At 61.6% G+C, this 23,098-nt stretch overlaps 1 protein-coding gene across 1 annotated transcript in view; it reads left to right on the top strand.

The window, feature by feature from the left end:
• Positions 1-23,098, top strand: part of COL4A2 (collagen type IV alpha 2 chain) — a 136,694-nt gene that overhangs the window by 76,858 nt on the left and 36,738 nt on the right. Inside the window, exons 5-13 of the mRNA XM_051849971.3 lie at positions 10,980-11,114; positions 12,120-12,164; positions 14,037-14,153; positions 15,057-15,128; positions 15,370-15,405; positions 15,513-15,575; positions 16,106-16,141; positions 18,203-18,244; positions 21,576-21,674. Coding sequence (XP_051705931.2) covers positions 10,980-11,114; positions 12,120-12,164; positions 14,037-14,153; positions 15,057-15,128; positions 15,370-15,405; positions 15,513-15,575; positions 16,106-16,141; positions 18,203-18,244; positions 21,576-21,674 — 645 coding nt within the window. The remainder of the gene's footprint in view (positions 1-10,979; positions 11,115-12,119; positions 12,165-14,036; positions 14,154-15,056; positions 15,129-15,369; positions 15,406-15,512; positions 15,576-16,105; positions 16,142-18,202; positions 18,245-21,575; positions 21,675-23,098) is intronic.

The following is a 23,098-nucleotide window of genomic DNA, read 5'->3' as shown; positions in this document are numbered from 1 at the left end:
TTGAAAGACTGACAGAGGGACACACACACACACACACACACACACACACATACCCCTTCCGTCTGCACTCCTCAAATGCCTGCATCAGCCAGGGCTGGGCCAGGCCACAGCCAGAAGCATCGGGGAGCAGGGACCTAAGTACTTGAGTCGTCACCTGCGGCTTTCCCTGGGGCACCAGCAGGGAGCTGCACTGGGAGCCGAGCAGCCGGGGTTTACCCGTCGCTCCGATGTGGGGCGCGGGCGGCAGCCAACCCCAGCTGCCTGCCCTTGGAGACGCCGCAGCATAGGCAGGAGCCCATCCGCGGATCAGCAGAGACGGGCGTTCTGCGGTCAGCTGTTTGCGCGTGGGCACCTCGGCTTGCACGAGCTGCTCCATCCGATACGGTAAACCCCAGGCCGCCGTGGAGCCCACGCCGAGCAGAGCCTGCCTTCCTGGGGGTGGACTTCTACGGCGACTGTCATTGGCTGCGAAAGGCAGGCGTGAGTGCCTCGGTCTGGGGTGGGGTTTGTGTGTTTGTTTACAAGCCAGGACGCTTTCCCTGCGTAGCGTTAGAAGCTAAGTCCTAGTAGAGTCCACCTGTATTTCCTCGTATGTAGGATTCTTGATGTAGTTTCCACTCCTTCTAAATTTAAGAAGCGTGTATGCATGTGTGTGTACTGTGTGTGAGTCCTTGCCAGTGTGTGTGCACATGTGTGTGCATGTGTCCTTGGCAGTGTGTGTGCACATGTGTGTGCGTGTGTCCTTGGCAGTGTGTGTGCACACATGTGTGTGTGTCCTTGGCAGTGTGTGTGCACACGTGTGCATCCTTTGCAGTGTGTGTGTCCTCTGCAGTGTGTGTGCACACGTGTGTGTGTATCCTTGGCAGTGTGTGTGCACGCATGTGTGCATGTGCCCTCTGCGATGTGTGTGCACACGTGTGTGTGTCCTCTGCAGAGTGTGTGCAGGTGCAGCTGCAGCTGTGCTGACCCCCTGCTGGCCAGGGAGCGTGAGCACAGCGAGTCTCCCGGGCGAGTCTTGCTGGTGGCAAGGTCACCACGGAGCAGTGTCCTGGTCACTCTTGGCTTTGCAAAGGGCCCGGCTGGGCTTCCTGCTGCCGGGGCTGGGCGGGGAGAAGCCTCGACAGGCTGATCCTTCAGGACCCCAGTGTCCACGCAGCCAGGGCGACAGCTCGTGGGGAAGCTGAGGCCACGGAGTCCCCGCCCTATCAGCAGGTGGAGATGGAGGGCGGGGCTAATTTCAGCCCTGTCTGGCTCCTTTTGCAATTAAACCAGCTGGCTGGGGACCCCTACAGCCAGTGCCAGGCCCAGCCACAGATGGGTGGGGAGTAGGGTGATTGGCCACTGGGGGAAAGCGAGCCAGGAGAGACCGCGGACTCCAGTGCACCCGAAAAAGGAAGACAGGCTGCATAGGCAAAGCTGGGGAGCTGCGGACCAACCCAGCGAGGCCTGGGGGTGCGGGTCCAGCCAGCAGCACAGCGGCCGGAGGAGAGGGGTGGCCGCATGGAGCCCGGGGCGGGGGAAGGACTTTGAGTTCCACTGGGTGGTGAGCTGAGCAACCCTAACATGTTCCGTTCTGCAGTGAGACTATGTCTGATGGCAGGCTTTCAATGCGGGGTCCATGGGCAGGGGGGCCGTCAGGGGTGTGGTCAGCAACTCCAGAGGCAGGAGGGGGCTGGGCAGTATGGGTGCTGCCCAGGGGTGCTGTAGGCCTAGGGGGCCCTCAGCATGGGGGTCACACCCGGGGGGGGACTCTGCGTGAGGACTTATGTCCCTCGCACCAGCTGGCAGCAGTTCAGTTTGGGAGCAGAGGACAGAAGGGGCCGTGGGTGTCTGGGTTCCTTCCGAACCCAGAAAAGCTCACAGTGCTGATGGAGGACCAAGACGACCCCTCACAGCCCACCCACGACTTCCCGGCTGCCAATGAGCTGCTTTGCAAGGTGGCTGTCCCCAGACCCAGGCAGTCCCAAGTCCAGCCAGGCCCACGCGCACACAGTCCACAGGGACTCCCCGCTCCCTCACCAAGCCCCCCTTTCTCCCTCTCACGGGGCACAGTGGGCCTGGCTCGGCCAGGTCCCCCCGTCCCTCCCAGGTCATCAGTGCAGACGGCCACTTGCGTAGCAGATGCCACTGGGGTTGTCCTGGGAACAGCCCGGCTGAGTCACTCTCCTGGAATGGACGTGAATGTCATCCGGTTTCCTGCCACCCGGGACCGAGGCTTCGCGTCTGCCCAAACGAGCCGCCCGTTATCTTTCCACAGACCCAAAAAAGATCCGTTTCTCAGGGTTTGTTGTCCTTTGTTTAATTGCGGATGTGTGTCCAGTGTTTGTCCAAGTCACCGCTCTAAGACGAGACTCCTGGGAGAGAAGTCAGGATGGCCAGACAGCCGCTCAGTGTCCAGCACGACCAGGGCGGGAGACGGGCGGGGTCCCTGGCGCGGGCAGTGAGCCGTGCCACCTGCCAGCTCCTCGGGGCTCGTGGTGCCCGGGCAGGAGCTGTCCCTGAGCTGCGGACTCTCGGGTCCCCAGGGGTCTCCCAGCGCTGTCACAGACTGCTCCAGGGTCTGCACAGCTCGCCTGCCACTGTGGCTTAGTCCCCTTATGGCTCAAGCCAGGCAGCACTCCGACTTGCTGTCTCTGTGATAGGGCCAGGCCACCCACTGTCCTATTTTGTTTTAATTTTATTTATTTGAAAGGCAGAGTTAGAGAGAGAGAGAGAGAGAGAGAGGTCTTCCATCCTCTAGTTCAGTCCCCAAATGACCACAACGCCCAGGGCTGGGCCAAGCCGGAACCAGGAGCTTCATCTGGGTCTCCTGTGTAGGTGCAGGGGCCCAAGGACTTGGGCCATCTTCTACTGCTTTCCCAGGCCACAGCAGAGAGCTGGATGGGAAGAGGAGCAGCCGGGACTCGAACCGGCGCCCATATGGGATGCTGGCACTGCAGGCGGCAGCTCAATCCGCTGCACCGCTGCAGAGGGCCAGGGCTGTGTCCAGAAGGAGGCCAAAGGGGAGGGAGCTAGGACACAAGTTAGTAGGGGTTAGTTCAGCCACCCTGTGGAGGGAAGCTGGGTCTGGAATTCTGCAGTCCAGATGCGAGAGCACTCCCCAGGGGAGGCTAGCGCCCATGACCAGCGAGGAGGCTGCCCTCTGTCCCCGGAGGTGAGTCACTGTGACCCAGAAGGACCTCGGGTCCGGTCTTTCCAGCACCAGCACTCCAGGCCCCAGGAGCCGTTCTTGCTCTGTAATGCGCCACCGACTGCCACCTAGTGTCCACCGCTGGGACCACACCGCGTTCCTGCCACCCGGGGGCCTCAGAGGCTCTGAGAAGGCGTCCCTTGTGGGTAGAGATCTGGTTCTGACGCACACACATTCAGCGGGCCCTGGGAGAGCTTCTCCAAGGACCCGCTGGGCGGGCTCAGCCTCTGCCCTCGACTGCGTGGCCCTGCCGTTTCTGCAGCCTGGCCGTGTTCTCCAGCCGCGGTGTCGCAGGTGGCGTCTCTCATCCCACCAGATGCCCTCTCTCTCTCTCTCTCTCTCTCTCTCTCTCTCCCTGGTAACTCAGATAAGACCAGATCACCCAGCAGAGCAGCAGGCTGGCCCCTGGCTCAGAGGAGAGCCCGGCCGGGAGTGAGGTGCTTTCTGATGTATTGAGACGACTTAGAGTTGAACCGGCGGCTGGCGGGGGGGGGGGGGGGGGGGGATGGGGACAGTGCCACCCCCACGCCGTGGCCTCGTGAAGCTGTCTCAAGGATGCTTCTAAGCCCCAGAGTCCTAGTGGCCAGAGAGTTAGCCGGGTATCTTGGAGTGGGAATTCACTCACTGGGCAGACAATCTGTGGGGCGAGTTCTGTCTCTCAGGTGCTGTAAGGGATGCGGGGACAGAGGCCCAAATGAGGCATGGTCCGTGTGAAATGAAGTGCAGTGTGCGTGTGCACAAAGCCACGTGTTGTTGTAGAAGCAGGCAGGGGTGCGCCTAATCTGGTCGTGGGGTCAGGAAGACCTCCCCGGAGACACTGTGCCTGCATCACATCCTCTACTGCCCCCTAGAGGCATGGGCCCCTTAGGATCAGCATGTGCAAATGTCCTGGGGTCTGCGAGAGACCGGCCCAATCACCAGGAGCTCGGTTAGACTGGAACAAACCACAGCGGTGTGGACAAGGGGCCTTCAGGGCTGAGTGGCCCTGCTGGGAACCCGCGGGGAACACAGGGCTGCCCCAGAGCTGCGGGAAGATGGGTGGGCAGGGGCCGAGGCCCTGGGCATTTGTGTCACCTGTGTGAGATGCGTGCCCTCAGAGGCGGACCAGCGTGGGGGCCCCAAGCAGAGCACAAAGTGGCCACAGCCCAGTAACAGGCGCGCAGAGCCTCACGGGGTGGGGGCCCCAGGGGCAGGTGCTTTGCCCCGGCAGCTCCTGGCCGCCCGCGTGTGTGAGTGAGGCCGCCTCCTTGCGTCCATGTGGTTGGAGCAGCCCGTGACGACCACAGATCCCCAGCCTGCTCTCCAGACAGCAGCACCCGCGAGGCCCCAGGCTGTGCCCCCATCAGGGCGTCGGCCGTCCGCGCTTCCGCCGGCTGCTTGGCCATGGGGCCTGGGCACGGCCCAGCCATCGCCTCCCAAAAAGACCGAGCAGGCGCTGTGTCACCGTGACGGGGGAATATTCCCACAGGCGGCAGGAACTTGGGAGCTGAGCTTCCCTGCACTTCTGTACGGAAGAAATTGTCTCAGTCTCTCTTCCCTGCGGCTGTGGAAGTCTACGGCAATGCGCGGGCCTTTGGCGTCCTCGCCTATAGGGGGCGCTGTCCCCATCGGGCCACCTTTTGGAGTTTCAGAACCTCCACTTTGAGTGTGTGTCTCCATGGAAAGAGGATCAAGACTGCGGCCGCCCTCCCACTGGGTCCGAGCCGACCACCCAGCCCCGGGCAGGGGACCGGACATCCTCCTTGTCCCAAGCGGGGGACGCAGTGGCCATGATGCTCACCCCGGTCCAGGGTTGGCAGAGCCCCGAGGAGATACCAGGCCACCATCCACAGAGGCTGCAAAGATAGGCACCGCCCGTTCTGGGTGCCCTGCTGTCATCTGCCACAGCCCAGAGCCCTGGTGACACACAGGCTGTGTCACCGCAGTGGCCTGGCGGTGATGGCGAACACGTGTCAGGTGCTCAGTTAGAAAGAGCGCCGGGTCCTGACCGCCCACCCCCACCCCCCAGCCCATCCCCACTCCAGCTGCTGGCCTCCGGCCCGGCAGGCTCAGGAGGTCACACCTGTGCCCCGGGGCCGTGGCTCATACCCCTGCGAGGGAGCTGTGTTTATTGCCGAAAGCCCAGAGGTGACGGACGCCTTTCCCAGAAAATCTACTTTCCCAGCGCGTGCCAGGCAGGGCCTTCCAGACGCTGCAGGGCCCGACCCGCGCCGGGCCGGGAGCCACAGAGCCGGCGGCCGCTCACGCTCGCTGCCTATTTTAGGATAAGGAGCCGAGGTTGTCAGCCGCCCAGGTCCTGGGGCGGGGCCTGGGCAGTGTCCTGCTTTTTCTCTCCTTGCCTTAAGATGGGGCGCTCCCCAAGCCGTCCCTCCCACATAGAGTCTCGGGGTTGCAGGGGGCACCCCCTGCCTTTGCTTGCTGTGAGACCACGCCCGGTGGCAGCCAGCGCATCCGCGTCCCGGCGAGGCCTCTCCCTGGCTCCCTGCTGCCCCCGCCCTGTGCCGGGCCTGCAGCTGCCCGGGCCACGCCCAGCCCAGGCTCCGTTCTTCCCGTCATCTCATCTCCCCGGTGCACAGTTTTAAAGTATTTGGCTCAGTGTGGGTTTTTATACATCATTTTGTGAATTGACCATTTTAACCATTTTGCTCTATTTCTTTCAAAGGCAGAGAGAAAGACAGAGTACCCACGTATTGATTCACTCCTCCAAGGGCCCACCTTGGCTGGGGGTGGGCCAAGAGGAAGCCAGGAGCCAGGAACTCCATCCAGGGTCCCCCACGGCTGCCAGGGACCCAACTCCTCCAGCCACCTGCTGCCCCCTCGGGTGTGCGTTAGCAGGAAGGAGGCTGGACTCAGGAGGGGAGCCGGGACACAAACCCAGACACTCTGACAGGAGACGGGCGTCCCAGGCAATGTCCTAGCTACCAGGCCAAAGGCCCCCACATGACAAACCATTTTTATAACACTCTTCTTCTGCTTATAAATTCTAAGGGAATACATCAGGAGGCTGTGACCTGGGCCATAGCTGCCAGGCCTAGCCGCTTCAGGGCTTATCTTCCTAATCTTTGTGCTGTCCATGTCCTCGTGTGTGTGTGTGTGTGTGTGTGTATGTGTGTTTAGGATGGAGACATCAGTTACATTCAGTTCAAACATGTACAGTCAGCTAGCAGCCACCAAAACACGACGTCAAGCAGGTGCATCATTCCGGAAGGCCCCCTGGGCCAGTGCCTGCCCTCCGCCTGCAGCCCCAGCGGCCGCCAGTGTGTGTTCCTGCTTTCCTTTTCTGGACTGTCATATAAATAGGCCCAGACGGTACGCAGCCTGCCCTGTCTGGCTTCTATCGCCGCGCACGCTGGATCCGCCGCCCTCTGCCTTGCTGTGTGGCTCATCCAGTCGTCAGCTGGCGAGCATTTAGATGTCCCCGGCTTTAGGAACGGTGAGGTTTATCCGACACTGCGTCTCCACCCCCATCCCCCCTGCAGCGCATCTGTTCTTTGGCCTCTTTTTGTCTCCCCCGGCAGGGCTGGGGGGATTTCGGTGGAAGCCACGTGCCGGGTTCTGTGTTCTGCACAGCGTTTCTCCCAGGCTGAAGCCTGCCTTTTGCTAACACCGTTTTGACAGCCCAACTTCCTGGTCTGGCCAGCTGTTGTCTATTGTGGTGTGGAGCCTGGGGTCTCATCTTTGCCTGATGCAAAGCCACAAGCATCTTCCCCCAGAAGTTTCTAGTGTCCACTCTCCCGTGAGCACTGGTGTGTGGTGTGAGGTAGGGGTGAAGTGTGGCTCCTGCACCCTGTGTTGATGGTGACCCTGCAGTCGGAGACAAAACCACTTTGCAAAGAGGGAGCTTGGCGAGTCTGTGTCCATGCACCTCGCCGCCCGGGGTCCTGATCTAGAACGGACCCAGGGCTGTGGGTAGTGCTTTGCTGTGAACAAGGGACCCCACAGGTCGAGCGTCGGCTCCAGCTATGCACATGGACACGACCGTGGCCGTTGCTTGTGACGTAATCGTCAGTGACAGCCAACACTGTCTGAGTAACGCGATGTGCGAACGCCGACCTCACCGTCTTGGTGGCGCAGGCCATGCTGTCCACTCCTCCTGCCAGCTGATCTAGAACTTTCCATGCTCCGTGCACTCATCACTCCTAAGCGAGCGTTTCTCGATTTTGGAGCAGGAACTATTTCCCTGCCCCAAGACGTAGCCGTCTCTGCCTTGGGCGTGTGCTGTGTGGCAAAGGGTGAGCAGAAATCAACAAGGGGTTGGTTGGAATCCCCCGAGGCCGCCAGCCAGGAGCTGCAGCCTTCCCAGGCCAACTCGGGCTGGAGGAGGAAGGGAGGCTCCCCCGGGGCCCGGGAGGATGTGGGAGTTTGGGGGCTCCAGTGCCCGTAGAAGGAGAGGCAGGAAGAAGCGGCTGAGGATGGAGAAGGACTTCCTGCCATTCAAGGGCTTGTTCTGGCCCTGCCCGGAAGACCCTGCCCCGCAGCCTCAGCCCTGTCGTGCAGGGAGGCGGCTTGGGTCTTGGAAGCCTTTGCTTCCGCCCCGGCCAATGGCAGACTCTCGCTGTCCCCCCTGCCCCGAGGCCGCGTTGGAAGGTTAACGTATGGCCGGCGGAACCCGGCTCAGCGTCCTGGGACCCTGGGCAGGTATGCGGAGGCGCCGGCCACCGCCCGTCTCGCCGCCTCGGTCTTCACAGCTGAGGTCATGCTGTGTCCGTCCTCGCGAAGGAAAATCCCCAGCTCCCGGGAGGATGCGTGCGTCGGGGCCGGCGGTGCCCTGCGTCCGCAGCCATGGTCATCAAGCAGTGCAGCTTCAAGTCTGGCCTCGTCCCTCTGTGGTTCCCACCAGGCCTCCCACACACACGGCCGCCGTGGCTCTCTCGGCGGCCACGGAGACTCTGTCCTGTGAGCGCCACTGAAGCACGGCCGAGAGAGGTTCCACTGGAACTCACGTTGAACCCGGGGCACTCCTGTGCCAGACCTTGCTGCGAGCCCCACCCTCACGCCGACCAGGCTCTGCTTCTGCAGAGGGACTGTCTCCCCGGCACAAAGGCCCCCGTGCGGTGGTCCCAGCCTTTCAGTAAGGGAGGAGCTAGAGAGCGGCGTGGGACCACACGGCTCCCCACGGCTCCCCAGAGCCCGGTGCAGGGCAGACAGGGACTGTCCTGGGGACCCCGGGAGCTAAAACCCTCGCCATGCTTCCCCGGAGACGGGCGGTGAGTGGAGGGCACTGGGCATTCCCGTCTTTGCCGGGACGGACCCGTGGGCACTGGGGCCATGGCCCGGCGGGGCCGGGGCAGGAAGCAGCGCGGCGCCACCTGCTGTCAGCCCCTTCCCGTGACATCCGTTGGCCATAAGGGACATTCTATGGAAATACTCTTATCAGGGGCGTGCGGGAGTCTCGGGGCTTTGGAGACTCACGTAAAGACCGTGAACCGGACTCCTGCCGTCTCCGGGGTAATTTTTATCGGCAACGTCGCTCACGACAGAAGGAAAGGAAGAGTTAGAAATAACCTTTCCGATGGGGACTTCCCACCCAAGCATGGGCGGGGACGAGAGGTTAGCACACAGGGAATCCTCCTTGCTGGCCGGTCGAACACACGCTGCAGCTCCTGGGGACGCCTCCTGCCTGGCGGCCAACACGGCGTTCCAGTGGCGTCCTTGGCCTTGACCTCACAGTGCACGGTTCACAGTCTGGACAGGAGTGAGGCTCGTCCCCAGGGTCTCAGGTCTACATCGCATCCTCCCCGCCCTCCCTGGCCCTTGCTCAGCGCAGACGCCGGGCTGGGCTCTGGAACCTTCCGTCCATGGGCAGCTCCGAGGTGACACCCTCTAGACGCACACTCAGGCAGCCGTAGCCGAGAAAATGGAAGAAGCCAAATGAGGCCAGGACGTGGGGAGACTGGAACCCTTGTGATGGGAGTGCAGGATGGTGCGCCCGTAAGGACTGGAGGTGGGAACTCGGGTGCTGGTTCACACACGTTCACACCAGGACTACACACAAGGGTCAAAGGCTAGAAACAGTCCAGGTGAACGGACACGTCGTACCCGACATTCCGTACCCGGCGTGTTACTCCGCCAGGAAGTGAAGCACTGATACAGGCTCCCGTGTGCGTGTGCAGGAGCCACGCCTGCCTGTGCCCCAGGCCGGGAGACCAGGGCAGCAGCCTTGCCCCTGGAACACTCTCCAGAGATGGCTCAGATGCACGGGCCTCACCCGCCTACCGGGCTTGGGACCAGGCTACCCCGGGGAGAGTTTGCTGACCGTGGCGCTCTCTGAAGGCTTCCTGGACGTGCGGAAGGTGGAAGACAAGATCCCACCGTGCCCACAGCTGGACCCTGGGCCAGGCGAGGCCCTGGGGGAGCAGGGGAGCCGCGGTTCCTGGGGGTCCTCTGAACCGCATCCTCCCAGTGAGTGGTGCTCACCGCCTCCCGTACACCAGGGGCTGGCCCTCGGACGACCGGGCATCAATGCTCAGAGTGAGGTCTCCCCGCCCCACTCTGCCAGGGCCCTGGCGTGGGGCACAGCGTCCTGGGCAGGCAGACACCACTCCTGCGGGGCAGTTTCTGCAGGAAATGTCCTTAGGGTCAGGGAAGGAGCTGACCCCACCCCCGCTCCACATCAGGGCAAGGAGGAGCTGGGACCATCTTGGCAAAATGCCCTTGGCGGGGGAAGGTTGCAGGCGAGGAGCAAACAGCGGGCTCACCCCGACAGACGCTAACCCGCAACTGTATACTCCAAGGATTAGTTCCATCGGTCACAGGGAAACCCTTTTCATTATTAAGAATTTCTTTGGGGTACTTTGGCTTTTTCCTTGCTTGTTGTGGTTAACACATGTACCACCTGAGGTTGACCATTATAGCGTTTTCCAGTGTCCTGTTCCGTGACGCGAAGGACATTAACCTTGCTGCTCCGGCCACCACGCAGGGAACCCACAGCCCCACTGAACGCCACCCCTGCCACAGGCCTGCGACCCCTCCCTGCCACCGCTTTCCATGATTTCGGTATTTTAGGTGACTCCGCTGGAAGGGGAGTCTCCCGGGACTCTCGTCGTATCTGGCTCATGTCTTACCATAACCGTCCGGGGCATGCGCCCCGCCAGGTGCTGGGACTTCCTTGGTGGACCGAGGTCCCCAGATGCAGCCAGTTGTTTGCCTGTTCCGCACTGCTGAGACGTCAGGGCAGTGGTCAGCTCTCGGTGTCGTGCACACAGCCGTGCGAGCGTCTGTGCAGGTCCCGCTCGGTGTCACAGGGCGGGGTGGGCCCGCCGTGGCCGTGGCCGTGGCCGTGGCCGTGGCCGTGGGGAGCCTCAGGCTCTGGTTTCTCCACATCCTCGCTTGTCATTTTGATTTGAAATTTGCTGTCCTAAGGAGCGTGGACGTGTGTGCTTGTGGTTCCCGAAACCCCATCTCTTCTGTGTGTGTGAATGAAAGAGGTGAATACCTCCCCAAGGGCCCGGGGTCACTGTGGTGCCTGGGAGGCCTCCCCGCCTGCTACATCCATGCCGGGGAGAGGATGGAGCCAAATTGCAGGAATCCGCCTGGGACGTGGTTTGCACAGTAAGAAGCCGAGAACGCCCTTCCCCTTCCAGCCAGCGTCGTGGCTTGTGATTTAGCATCGCTTCATGTCGCCTTTAACACTTCCAACTCCCAGACTGTCTGCCTTCTGTCTTCAGGCAGAAATCCCTGTCCCTGTCGTGGCTGACGAGCGCAGTTTTCTAGAACCTTCTCTGAAGATGGCGGCTGTGACCGGAAGTGTGCGATCCTCCTGGAATCTGACCGTGTGCTTCTCCTGCAGGGCCAGCCCGGGCCAGTGGGCCCCCAGGGCTACACCGGACCCCCCGGCCTACAGGGGTTCCCAGGACTGCAGGGCCGCAAAGGCGACAAGGGCGAGCGGGGTGCCCCTGGGATAACCGGACCCAAGGGAGACGTGGTAGGTCCAGGCGGGGCCTCCCCCCGTGTGTGTGGGGGACGTTAGGGGTCTCGGGAGGGACCTAACCCCATGTGTGTGGGGATTTAGCGGTCTTGCGTGGGGCCTCCCCGTGTGTGTGGATTTGGGGGTCTCAGGGCCCTCCTTGAGTGTGTGTGGACTCGGGGGTCTCGGGGGGCCTCCCTGAGTGTGTGTGGACTTGGGAGTCTCGGGGGGCCTCCCTGAGTGTGTGTGGACTTGGGAGTCTCGGGGGGCCTCCCTGAGTGTGTGTGGACTTGGGGGTCTCGGGGCCTCCTTGAGTGTGTGTGGACTTGGGGGTCTCTGGTGGGGCCTCCCTGAGTGTGTGTGGACTTGAGGGTCTTGGGCGGGGCCTCCCTGAGTGTGTGTGGATTTGGGGGTCTCGGTTAGGGCCCTCCCTGAATGTGTGTGGACTTGGGGGGTCTCGGGGGTCTCCTTGAGTGTGTGTGGATTTGGGGGTCTCGGGGGGGTCTCCCTGAGTGTGCATGACTTGGGGGTTTCGGTTAGGGCCCTCCCTGAGTATGTGTGGATTTGGGGATCTCGGGGGGCCTCCCTGAATGTGTGTGAACTGGGGTGTCTCAAGTGTGGCCTCCCTGAGTATGTGGGGACTTGGGAATCTCGGGGGGCCTCCCTGAGTGTGTGTGGACTTGGGGAGTCTCGGGGATCTCCCTGAGTGTGTGTGGATTTGGGTGTCTCGGGGCGCCTCCCTGAATGTGTGTGAACTGGGGTGTCTCAGGTGTGGCCTCCCTGAGTATGTGGGGACTTGGGGGTCTCGGGGGGTCTCCCTGAGTGTGTGTGGACTTGGGAGTCTCGGGGGGCCTCCCTGAGTGTGTGTGGATTTGGGGGTCTCGGGGGCCTCCCTGAGTGTGTGTGGACTTGGGGGTCTCGGGGGCCTCCCTGAGTGTGTGTGGACTTGGGGGTCTCGGGGGCCTCCCTGAGTGTGTGTGGACTTGGGTGGGGCCTCCCTGAACGCATCTGCTTTCTTCCTAGGGAGCCCGCGGCGTCTCTGGGTTTCCTGGAGCTGACGGAATCCCTGTAAGTTTTGAAGCTAAGCGTTGCAGAACACCATGTGCGTTCAAAGCCCTGCGGTTATGACTTACAGAAACGCATGGAGCAAGACCTCCTGTTCTGTTTAGAACACGAGAGGCGCGGGGGCCCCATCTGCGTCTTTCCCCCCGGGACCCAAATGCTGGACCGGCTGTGTCCTTTGTCGGTGTCCGTAGGGCTGTGGGGCAGAACCGGGCTGCACTGCAGATCTGGGCCCCGGTTTGGAATAAAAGCCAAATGAGGCTCAGGTGTGCCCGGTAAGGCCCCGCCAGTCCCCTGCAGAGCCGGGACTGCGGACGGGGCGAGGCTGGCTCAGCCCTGGTGCAGCTTCTCAAATAAAATGAGCGAAAGAAAAGGCATGGGGCGTCCATGAGAAAAATCTCCAAATGCAATAAAATGTGTTTTTATAACCTAGTTTACTCCGCTTCTTGTGGTATAAAAAATAAACAAAGCGGCCTGACTCAGAGCCTTCCTGGGGGCTCCGGGGCAGAGTTCCCAGGACCGGCTTCCTGGCCAGACCTGACCTTGGGGATGAAGATGTTTATCGCACGTCCCGGGGCGCCTCCCGCCTGGGCAGCTGTGGTGCTGGGCGACCTCACGTGTGTGCCGAGGCATCTTACCTACATCACACGCATGTGCACACACGTGTATGCATAGACATGCATGCACACGCACGCTCACGGGGCCAGAGCCGCCCTCCCAGGCTGCAGGAGCAAATAGGAGGCGGGGGAGGGGGTGGTCCCAGAGACCCCAGCCCTTCCCATCTTTAGCTTCACGTCCAGGAAGTCGCTTGCAACACAAGGAAGCAGCATGGAGAGGAAGTCATGTTTCGCGAGACACGAGCCCCCGGTGGCCCGGGGACCCTCGGTGTCAGCTGAGTGGGGGCTCAGACGCTCACGCGTTGACGCCACACAGCTGTGGGCCACGGGGACCTGGAGCAGCGGTCAGAGCTGCAGGGGCATGTGTTCCCTTCAGGCGCTCAGCAGATCATCAAAGTGCCGGGCCCAAAGGGAAATCTCCCGGGCTTTTAAACTCCTTGGATGTCGCCGCCAGAGAGCCAGCTCTGGGCGTCTGGGAGATCGCACCGCAGGTTTTACAGGCGCAGTACGGATTTCTCGGACGCGCCAGAGCTTGACTTAAAAGACTGTCAGGTTCATCTCGGATGCAGTGACTCCGGCGGAGAGATGTCCAAGCAGTGGGAGCTTCTGCTCCCTCAGCATTTCAGCGTGCAGGGCACAGGGTCCTGTTTGTGTAGGATTTTTTCCGCTTCTCTTAAAATTCCCCAAATCTCTCCGAGTGATAGTGGAAGACACCCTGGCGACCTCCAGCTCTCACTCTGGAATGCATGTTTGGTTTCTTATCCAGGAGACCAAGGCCGAGAAGAAAATGCACGGTGATAAAGCTTCTGTCTAAATACCTCCAAAGAAACAAAAATTCAGGCTGCAGCCCTGTGGTATATGACGCACAGCCTGGCCCTGGGTGCACTGGTCTGGTCTGGCGCGTCCTGATTGCTCAGCAGATCCTGAGGAGCCAGCAGCTTCTAGAATCTTCTAGAATTTCCCAGTCTTCTCTTACCTGTCCCTGCTGAAAGACCGTTGCCCGAGGAAGCCAGACAGAGGAAACCCTAGACAGCTGGCTTCTTCCTGAAGCCCGTGTGAAACGGGGCTTTGTCCCAAAAGCCCTTCCCCAGCTCGGGGCCTTAGGTTTGTCACTCACGGGTTCATCCATGTCTGCATTGTCACTTCCTTGGGCTCAGGCCAGGGACATCATTTAGGGGAATGTCCACGACTGGTTTACCTCGCAGCCCCTTGACGGCCGAGACCACGGGCTGGGGGCCTCACCCACTCTCGTCTTCCACAGGGACACCCAGGGCAAGGCGGCCCCAGAGGGCCACCCGGCTATGACGGCTGCAACGGGACCAGGGGCGACGAAGGCCCACAGGGTCCCTCCGGCACTGGCGGCTTCCCCGGCTCACCCGTGAGTACCCCCAGGGCATGGGGTGGCCAGGGGGCAGGGCAGGACCCTGGCCCGCTGTGAGTACCCCTGGGACACAGGGCAGGGCGGGTGCATTGCCTCCGCGTGGCTCCGTGGTGGGCTGGGCAGGAGACCCCTGCAGGGCGCGCCTCTCAGGCCTCCCTCTGTTAGGACCCAGGGAGGTTTTCCTGGATCCGTGTTCACTCTGTCCACGCGAGATGGAAAAGAGCTGGTTTGGTTCATGTTCTTGCCGCCTGCAGTCTGTCAGTTCATTGTCCCCCGTACGAGATTCAAATGACAGTAAAAGCACAGTGGGGTGCCCAGTGGCTCACTCCCCCTCCCCCAGATGCCCGGGATAGCCAGGCTGGGCCAGGTGGAGGAGGACGGTCTCAAATCCCCTTCTCGTGTTCATGGTTTCACCTCTCCCTCGAGTCCCCCGCTCCTGGCTGTTTCCTTCTAATGTGGTTCCGCTTTTCAGTAAACTACGTGGTTTTCTGTTACATTAAAACACCACTTTCCCTAAAACCTCCGTCTCGTACGCCGTATGTCGCACACTTCCAGTGTTAAAGACCTGCCCAGCGTCTCTCCCACGAGGTGCCTGAGAGCATGGGGGTGGCCGTGTCCCGCACACCATGGCCAAGCCTGCCCAGACACCATCACGAAGGAGCATGGGCGCCTGGGTATGCAGAGGAAACAGCTCTGTCCGGGCTCCCGGGAACGAGACTGTGGGCAGACAGGAAGTGGGACGTCCCCTCTGAGCTCAGGTGGCACAGGAAGGGCCACGGGAGCAGCGGGCGGTGCCCGTGAAGCCCGAGCTCGCTCCCCCGCGTGGCCGCGGCTGCCGACTGCCCGGGTGTGAACGTGTTCTCTGTCTGTTGCCTTATTATGATGAATCCGCTGCTGTAGGGGCCCCAAGGACCCAAGGGGCAGAAGGGTGAGCCGTACGCGCTGTCTGAAGAGGACCGTGACAGATACCGGGTGCGTGGGCGCAGGCGGGGGGGAGGGGTCGCCCCATCCAGGGGGGAGGGCCTTCCTCTGAGTGGGTGCATGAGCGGAGAAGGCAGGCGTGGCACTGGCTGGTCACGGTGGCCTCCGTCCCTGCTGCTGTCGGCCGTGTGTAGCTTCAGGCCCCAGAGGGCGCTGTAGCGTCCAGGACACGTCCAGCTCCCGGGTTTGTCATTCACAGCTGTAACTCTGCCCGTTCCTTTTTCCCCACTAGGGTGAAATCGGAGAACCGGGGCTGGTCGGCTTCCAGGTAAGCCTTGTGTTCCTTCCAGAATGTTCCAAAGGGAAGCTTCAGAACTGCAGGACTGCGGTGTCAGCCAACCCCCTTAACCACTCCCTCTCCTTGTCTGTCCCCAGGGGCCTCCCGGCCGCCCCGGACCTATGGGGCCGATGGGCCCAGTTGGCGCTCCAGGAAGACCGGTAAGCACCTGGCCCCTCGGCACCTGACAGGGGCGTGACAGACGGGCCATCCTTTGCACACACACACACACACACATGTGTTGCTGCTTTTGAGGTTGAAGAGTGAGGACCATGTCAGCTGTGATGTGGAGCCCAGCGCCCTTCCAGTCACACACAAGCTGTGCCAGCCCCTGCACCCACCCACCTGACAAGGGGCCCCCACCCTGGGCACAGCAGACCCCATAAGGGGCAGGAGCCAGCCGGGGTCTCGTGAGCTCCCAGCAGACTGCATTTCTGCAGCCCAGGGCCTGACCCTCGCTGGGGTCACCACAGGCAGCTCCAGGACTTAGGGGAAGCTCACAGAGCAAAGTAGCCAGTGCGGGACCCGGCAGCCCTGTCCGCTCCCGCCGGCTCTCTCCGTCTGCGAGACAGATGTGGTGGGAGCCTGTGTACACACAGGCCAGCAGCGGTGGCTCCGCGGGGATTTGCAGGAGTCCCCTGGGACCCCAGGTGCAGAACACACTTTGCAACTTGGCCTTGTCTTTGTGCAGGGACCACCTGGACCCCCGGGACCCAAAGGACACCCTGTAAGTAGGGCTGGCGGTGGGGAGGGGAGGGGACTTGGGTGTTGCAGCACTCATTTAGCGCACCTGGAACTCCTCTCTGACAGCCACGTGCCGCGAGGAGGGGGGGGGGGACACGTGGCAGGCTGTTAAGTCTTAATGTCAGGCTCTCATGATAACTCGGCCGAGCCGCGGCTGGCGGATTAGATACCATGTTTGCAAATCCTTAGCACGGCCCTGTTGCTGTGAGATACCTCACCGTGACCCTCTGATTGAAGTCTGGGCTAGACCAGTTCATGGGGCGTTCACACGCACCCACGGGTGTTAGCTTATGAGGGCGCTTCAGAAAGGCCGCGGAAAATGGAAATGATAGGAATTCATTTTGCTGCAGAACAACTTTGAAATCCATGCATAGGTTTTTAATAACGATTTCCATGAACTTTTATTTATTTATTTGAAAGGCAGAGTGAGAGGGAGAGAGAGAGCCTTCATCTGCTGGTTCACTCCCCAGGTGGCCACAATGGCCAGGGCGGGGCCAGGCTGAAGCCAGGAGCTTCTTTCGGGTGTCCCACATGAGTTCCAAGGAAAGCCTTCCATGTAGGGTGCAGGGGCCCAAGCACTTGGGCCATTTTCCACCGCTTTCCCAGGCCATTAGCAGGGAGCTGGATCAGAAGTGGCGCACCCGGGACTTGAACTGGCGCCCATGTGGGATGCCTGCATTGCAGGCAGTGGCTTTACCAGCTGTGCTACAACTCTGCCTCCCTCCGTGAACTTTTGCAGGCCCCTGGTGTCTGTCGTAGGGAGAGGGAGGCTGTGTTTCTACCCCGGGTGTGATTAGGCGTCCGAGGGTGCAGGGTTGGCCTCTGGGGACATGGACTAGACCTACACGATTGTCATCAGAGGAAGGCTGTTAATTTGGTGGGGCGTGAGAAGGCAGGCGGTCAGTTAGAGAACCGGAGAGCGATGGCCGGGGCAGGGGGATCCGTGTCCAGCACAAACTGAAGGGGCTTGCCAAGGCCCGTATTTGGGGAGACTTCGCAGGAGCCGGGAGCTGCTCCCGGGGACTTCTGACCACCACTGCCTGTGTCCCCATGAGGACACATCACTCCCTCACACCCCACGCCTGCTCCACGGGAAGTCCCCTCTCTCTGCCCCCTTGGCCATGGCCACCCTGCCCTCCCCCGGGCGCCCCCGGGGCCCCGTCCCCTCCGGCCGGAGCTTGCTGAGGCTGCTGGTCCTCCCACCGTGGCCTGGGGCGGGCGAGGGAGGCTCGGAGCTGGGAGCGGCCCAGGCGGGAGCCGAGGCCCGGCTCTGATCTCCCCTGGCCACCGCACACGGAAGGCCAGGGCACTTTCTGGGCACTCGGCAGCCGGCTCGGGAGGCAGAGCGAGGTCGTGGGGGACTCTTGCCTGCCCGCCGGGCCTGGCTCACTGCCCTGTGGGCGTTCATCGCCGCCCCCAGCCAGGTGGGAAGGCGAAGGCAGAGATTCATTAAAGCTTTGTTTCTGTTTTCCAAAAAGACGGGGCGGGGGCAGGGGGCGGGCGGCACACTGCAGAGCGGAAGATCCGACAGGGTCTTTGGTCGCTGCGGGAACCGGGAAGCCCTGGGAGAGAAGCAACCTGGTTTGGAAGGAAAGGTGGGGGGCGCTGTGTGTGGGGTGCGTGGATCCCACCCCCCAGGGTCCGGACGACCTCCCAGATCCGGAATCTCGAATGCTCACAGAGAAGCAAAACGGAAGACGGAAAGATCGGCTTACACCGAACGTCTCCCATCACTGGATTCCGGTCCACCTGGAAAGCAGGGGAGGGTGGGATCAGGCCACGCGCTGCAATGAGCAAAGGCTCCGGCCAGAGGGAGGCCGGGTCCGCTCCGTCGTCTGCTCCAGGGAAATCGGGGCCTGTGCGCTTCCACGGGCGGCTGCGGGAGTGGCAGGCAGGGCCTTGGCTCCGGGCGTGCCCAGGACGTGGCCCACCCGTCGGGCAAGCGCTGTGGGTCAGCAATGTCACCGTGGATAGGTTGGGGGTCTCTCTAGCGCAAAATGGTGGTCAGCGTCTGAAATCTTACAGAAGCCATTTGTCTCTTCAGGGCAACCGCGGACTTGGTTTTTATGGAAAAAAGGGTGAGAAGGTAAGGGCCCGGCAGGCGCACACGGGGCGGCCGGGTGCAGCACCCTCCCAGCCGGGTTTGCTGCTGCTCTCTGGGGTCCCGTGCAGAGCACTGGCACAGGGAACGTGGGACGCCACCCGTCCCCCAGCACGCTGCAGACGGTCACGCGTGGGTGAGACACGGAACGCAGGCCCAAGGCTCTGGCCTTGACCTCCAGGGTCAGCCCCTGTCCAGCCCCCGTGGGACCCAAAGGGGGTTGAGGGATGGGTGCGGCCACCCTCAGGGCCCGGCTCTGGCTGGCCTCAGTGGCAGGCGGAAGGTCATGTGACCTTCATGTTTGCTGTGGTGCTCAGGGTCAAGACCCCTCCTGCCTTTGAGAGGCGCACACATGAGATCCTGTGACCAAAGGCTCTACATGGTGCCCATGTGCCGTGAGTGAGACCTCCCCCATGCACCAGGAGACCCCCACCCACAACCCCCATGCACCAGGAAATCCCTTACCTGTACTCCCCATGCACCAAGAGACCCCCACCCACATCCCCATGCACCAGGAAACTCTTTCACCCACAACCCCAATCACCAGGAGACCCCTCACCCACACAACCATGCACCAGGAGACCCCCACCCTCTCCCCCATGCACCAGGAGACCCCCACCCTCTCCCCCATGCACCAGGAGACCCCCACCCACACCCCCATGCACCAGGAGACCCCTACCCTCTCCCCCCCATGCACCAGGAGACCCCTGCCCTCCCCCATGCACCAGGAAGACCCCTGCCCTCTCCCCCATGCACCAGGAGACCCCTCACCCACACAACCATGCACTAGGAGACCCCCACCCTCTCCCCCATTCACCAGGAGACCCCTACCCTCTTCCCCATGCACCAGGAGACCCCCACCCACACCCCCATGCACCAGGAGACCCCCCACCCACACCCCCATGCACCAGGAGACCCCCACCCTCTCCCCCATGCACCAGGAGACCCACACCCACACCTCCATGCACCAGGAGACCCCCACCCACACCTCCATGCACCAGGAGACCCCTACCCTCTCCCATGTACCAGGAGACCCCCACCCACACCCCCATGCACCAGGAGACCCCCGCCCTGCCCCGTTCACTGACGCCTCGTTTGCGTCGTCCCCACTGCTCTCTGAGCGCACACCGGGTGGCATCGGCACTGCCCAGTGTGAAGAGAAGATTCTGTTCTTGGCGCTGATGGCACAGGAGAAGTCAGACAGAAACACTGCAGATCCCAACGTGCAGACGTAGACCCCTGTGATGAGCTGGATCGGGTGGCCGCAGGAAGAAAGTGGGGGAGGAAGCACGGGCGGGAGGGGAGGATGGACACGCGGGGTGGGACGGAAGCCAGGTCAGCGCGTGTGGTGGACAGAGTGTAGACTGCTAACCAGGTCGGCGCGTGTGGTGGACAGAGTGCAGACTGCTAACCAGGTCGGTGCGTGTGGTGGACAGAGTGTAGACTGCTAACCAGGTTGGCGCGTGTGGTGGACAGAGTGTAGACTGCTAACCGGTCGGCACTTGTGGTGGACAGAGTGCAGACTGCTAACCAGGTCGGCGCGTGTGGTGGACAGAGTGCAGACTGCTAACCAGGTCGGCGCGTGTGGTGGACAGAGTGTAGACTGCTAACCAGGTCGGTGCGTGTGGTGGACAGAGTGTAGACTGCTAACCAGGTTGGCGCGTGTGGTGGACAGAGTGTAGACTGCTAACCAGGTCGGCGCGTGTGGTGGACAGAGTGCAGACTGCTAACCAGGTCGGTGCGTGTGGTGGACAGAGTGTAGAGTGTTAACCAGGTCGGTGCGTGTGGTGGACAGAGTGTAGACTGTAGACTACTAACCAGGTCGGCGCATGTGGTGGACAGAGTGTAGACTGCTAACCAGGTCGGCGCATGTGGTGGACAGAGTGTAGACTGCTAACCAGGTCGGCGCATGTGGTGGACAGAGTGTAGACTGCTAACCAGGTCGGCGCGTGTGGTGGACAGAGTGAAGGCTGCTAACCTGGTCGGTGCGTGTGGTGGACAGAGTGTAGACTGCTCGGCTCCACCGGAGCGTGTGGTGGACAGTGTAGACTGCTAACCAGGTCGGCGCATGTGGTGGACAGAGTGTAGACTGCTAACCAGGTCGGCGCGTGTGGTGGACAGAGTGTAGACTGCTAACCAGGTCGGCGCATGTGGTGGACAGAGTGTAGACTGCTAACCAGGTCGGCGCGTGTGGTGGACAGAGTGCAGACTGCTAACCAGGTCGGCGCGTGTGGTGGACAGAGTGCAGACTGCTAACCAGGTCGGCGCGTGTGGTGGACAGAGTGTAGACTGCTAACCAGGTCGGCGCGTGTGGTGGACAGAGTGTAGACTGCTAACCAGGTCGGCGCGTGTGGTGGACAGAGTGCAGACTGCTAACCAGGTCGGCGCGTGTGGTGGACAGAGTGTAGACTGCTAACCAGGTCGGCGCGTGTGGTGGACAGTGTAGACTGCTAACCAGGTCGGCGCGTGTGGTGGACAGTATAGACTGCTAACCAGGTCGGCGCGTGTGGTGGACAGAGTGTAGACTGCTAACCAGGTCGGCGCGTGTGGTGGACAGAGTGTAGACTGCTAACCAGGTCAGTCACTGCGTGTGGTGGACAGAGTGTAGACTGCTAACCAGGTCGACGCGTGTGGTGGACAGAGTGTAGACTGCTAACCAGGTCGGCGCGTGTGGTGGACAGAGTGCAGACTGCTAACCAGGTCGGCGCGTGTGGTGGACAGAGTGTAGACTGCTAACCAGGTCGGCGCGTGTGGTGGACAGAGTGTAGACTGCTAACCAGGTCGGCGCGTGTGGTGGACAGTGTAGACTGCTAACCAGGTCGGCGCGTGTGGTGGACAGTGTAGACTGCTAACCAGGTCGGCGCGTGTGGTGGACAGACTGTAGACTGCTAACCAGGTCGGCGCGTGTGGTGGACAGAGTGTAGACTGCTAACCAGGTCAGTGCGTGTGGTGGACAGTGTAGACTGCTAACCAGGTCGGCGCGTGTGGTGGACAGAGTGTAGACTGCTAACCAGGTCAGCGCGTGTGGTGGACAGAGTGTAGACTGCTAACCAGGTCGGCGCGTGTGGTGGACAGAGTGTAGACTGCTAACCAGGTCGGCGCGTGTGGTGGACAGACTGTAGACTGCTAACCAGGTCGGCGCGTGTGGTGGACAGAGTGTAGACTGCTAACCAGGTCGGCGCGTGTGGTGGACAGAGTGTAGACTGCTAACCAGGTTGGTGCGTGTGGTAGACAGAGTGTAGACTGCTAACCAGGTCGGCGCGTGTGGTGGACAGAGTGTAGACTGCTAACCACGCTGCTTGGCCACCCCGTGCAGGGCGACATAGGAGCGCCGGGTCCCAATGGCATTCCATTCGACACCATCTATCCCATCGTCGGGCCCACAAAGACCACCTTCCACCCCGATCAGTACAAGGTAAGCAGCCTGCGGCAGAATTCCCAGCGGAGCTGAGACCTAACGGGTTCTCCAGTCACGTCCGAGGTGAGAAGGCCTCACCCCCACAATGGCAGACGGTTCCCAAAACACACCGAGGGCCTCCCGGAATGCTCCAGGTGCCGCCAGTTGAGAGACTCGCGAAACACCTTTGCATCCATCTTCCTCAACACTTGAGGCAGCCCGAGAATCCACTTGAGAAAGTGCCACTGTGCTCCTAAACTCCTACATATGAAATAATGCGTTGCCATCATCTTCTATTTAAAAATTGAAAAAAGTATAGCAATTAAAAAAAAAAAAAGCTACCATGGACCTTGAGAGGCCGGGTCTCAGGATCAGGGAATGGTGTGGACACCGCGTTGTGCTGGGGAGGAGAGCCCGGGCCTCAGGATCGGGGAACGGTGTGGACACCGCGTTGTGCTGGGGAGGAGGGAACCCACCTTCTGAAGTTCTTTCCTGGATCAAAGTCCGTTTTCCAGGGCGTGCCCTGGAACTGTCAGCGTTCTGGTGGCTTGAAACCTTGCTGAGTCTGAGGTGGAAGCAGACACCTGTCCCCCAGCTTCCGCTCAGCCAGGGACTCCTCTCCCAGCCTCCGCGGCCCCTGTCCCAGTCCTTGGAGCTGTGGAGACCACACGTGAAATGCTCACAGGTGTCGGGCACACCCAGCACGCGGGGACCAAACTCCCCAAGATGGAGATCAGATTTCTGCAAGTAGAACGCTATCCCGACGCCAGCATCCGTCTCCATGCCGGGGGTCCTTGGTCATGGCTGGGATTTGGCAGACAGAGCCACTGCCTTGGGGACAGAATGGACACAGGTGGCTCTGGGCCAGATTGTGAGTGGCCGTTGACAGCAGTGGCCGGGAGGCGGCCGGTGGGCCTGGCCGGAGGTCAGCACAGTAGTGGAGGAGGGAGCACTCGAGCTTGCTGAGGGTATTGCTTCCCTGTGTGCCACAGAGGAGAGCCGGCTCCCGGGCTGGTCCCCGCAGCCTGCAGGGGGCAGCCGTGGGCTGGGGGAGCCCAGCCTGTGAGCAGTGGTGGGAAAGGGCCCGGCGTGCAAAGCCAAACAGCTGCTCCTGCCAGGGACCTAAAATGTCCCCAAGGCTCCCCTTCCTTAGAGGACCTTGCGGTAGCGCTGTCGCATGGGTGTGATTAGGGGCTCCTCTGCGTGTCCCCACCATTGGGGACGTGACAGACGTGTGACGCGGGAAGCTGCTTGGGGAGGCAGGGGACGGGGTCCCGTCACCTCTCTTGTGCCCGTTTTTCCCTTTGCGGTTTGCAGCTGCAAACGTCCGAGTCGTCGATTGCTATCACCTGGACCGAATCATTGGTTGTCGGGGTTTTACTAAATACGGCTCGCCTCGTGTCGCAAACTCTGGTTTTCAAATGTGACTGCATCCAAACTAG

The sequence above is a fragment of the Oryctolagus cuniculus genome, chromosome 9 (assembly GCF_051225735.1).
Source record: "Oryctolagus cuniculus isolate XC-2025 breed Fujian yellow rabbit chromosome 9, ASM5122573v1, whole genome shotgun sequence".
Classification (NCBI taxonomy): domain Eukaryota; kingdom Metazoa; phylum Chordata; class Mammalia; order Lagomorpha; family Leporidae; genus Oryctolagus; species Oryctolagus cuniculus.
Note: the sequence above shows the minus strand (reverse complement) of the source record. Positions and strands in the feature narration are given on the sequence as shown.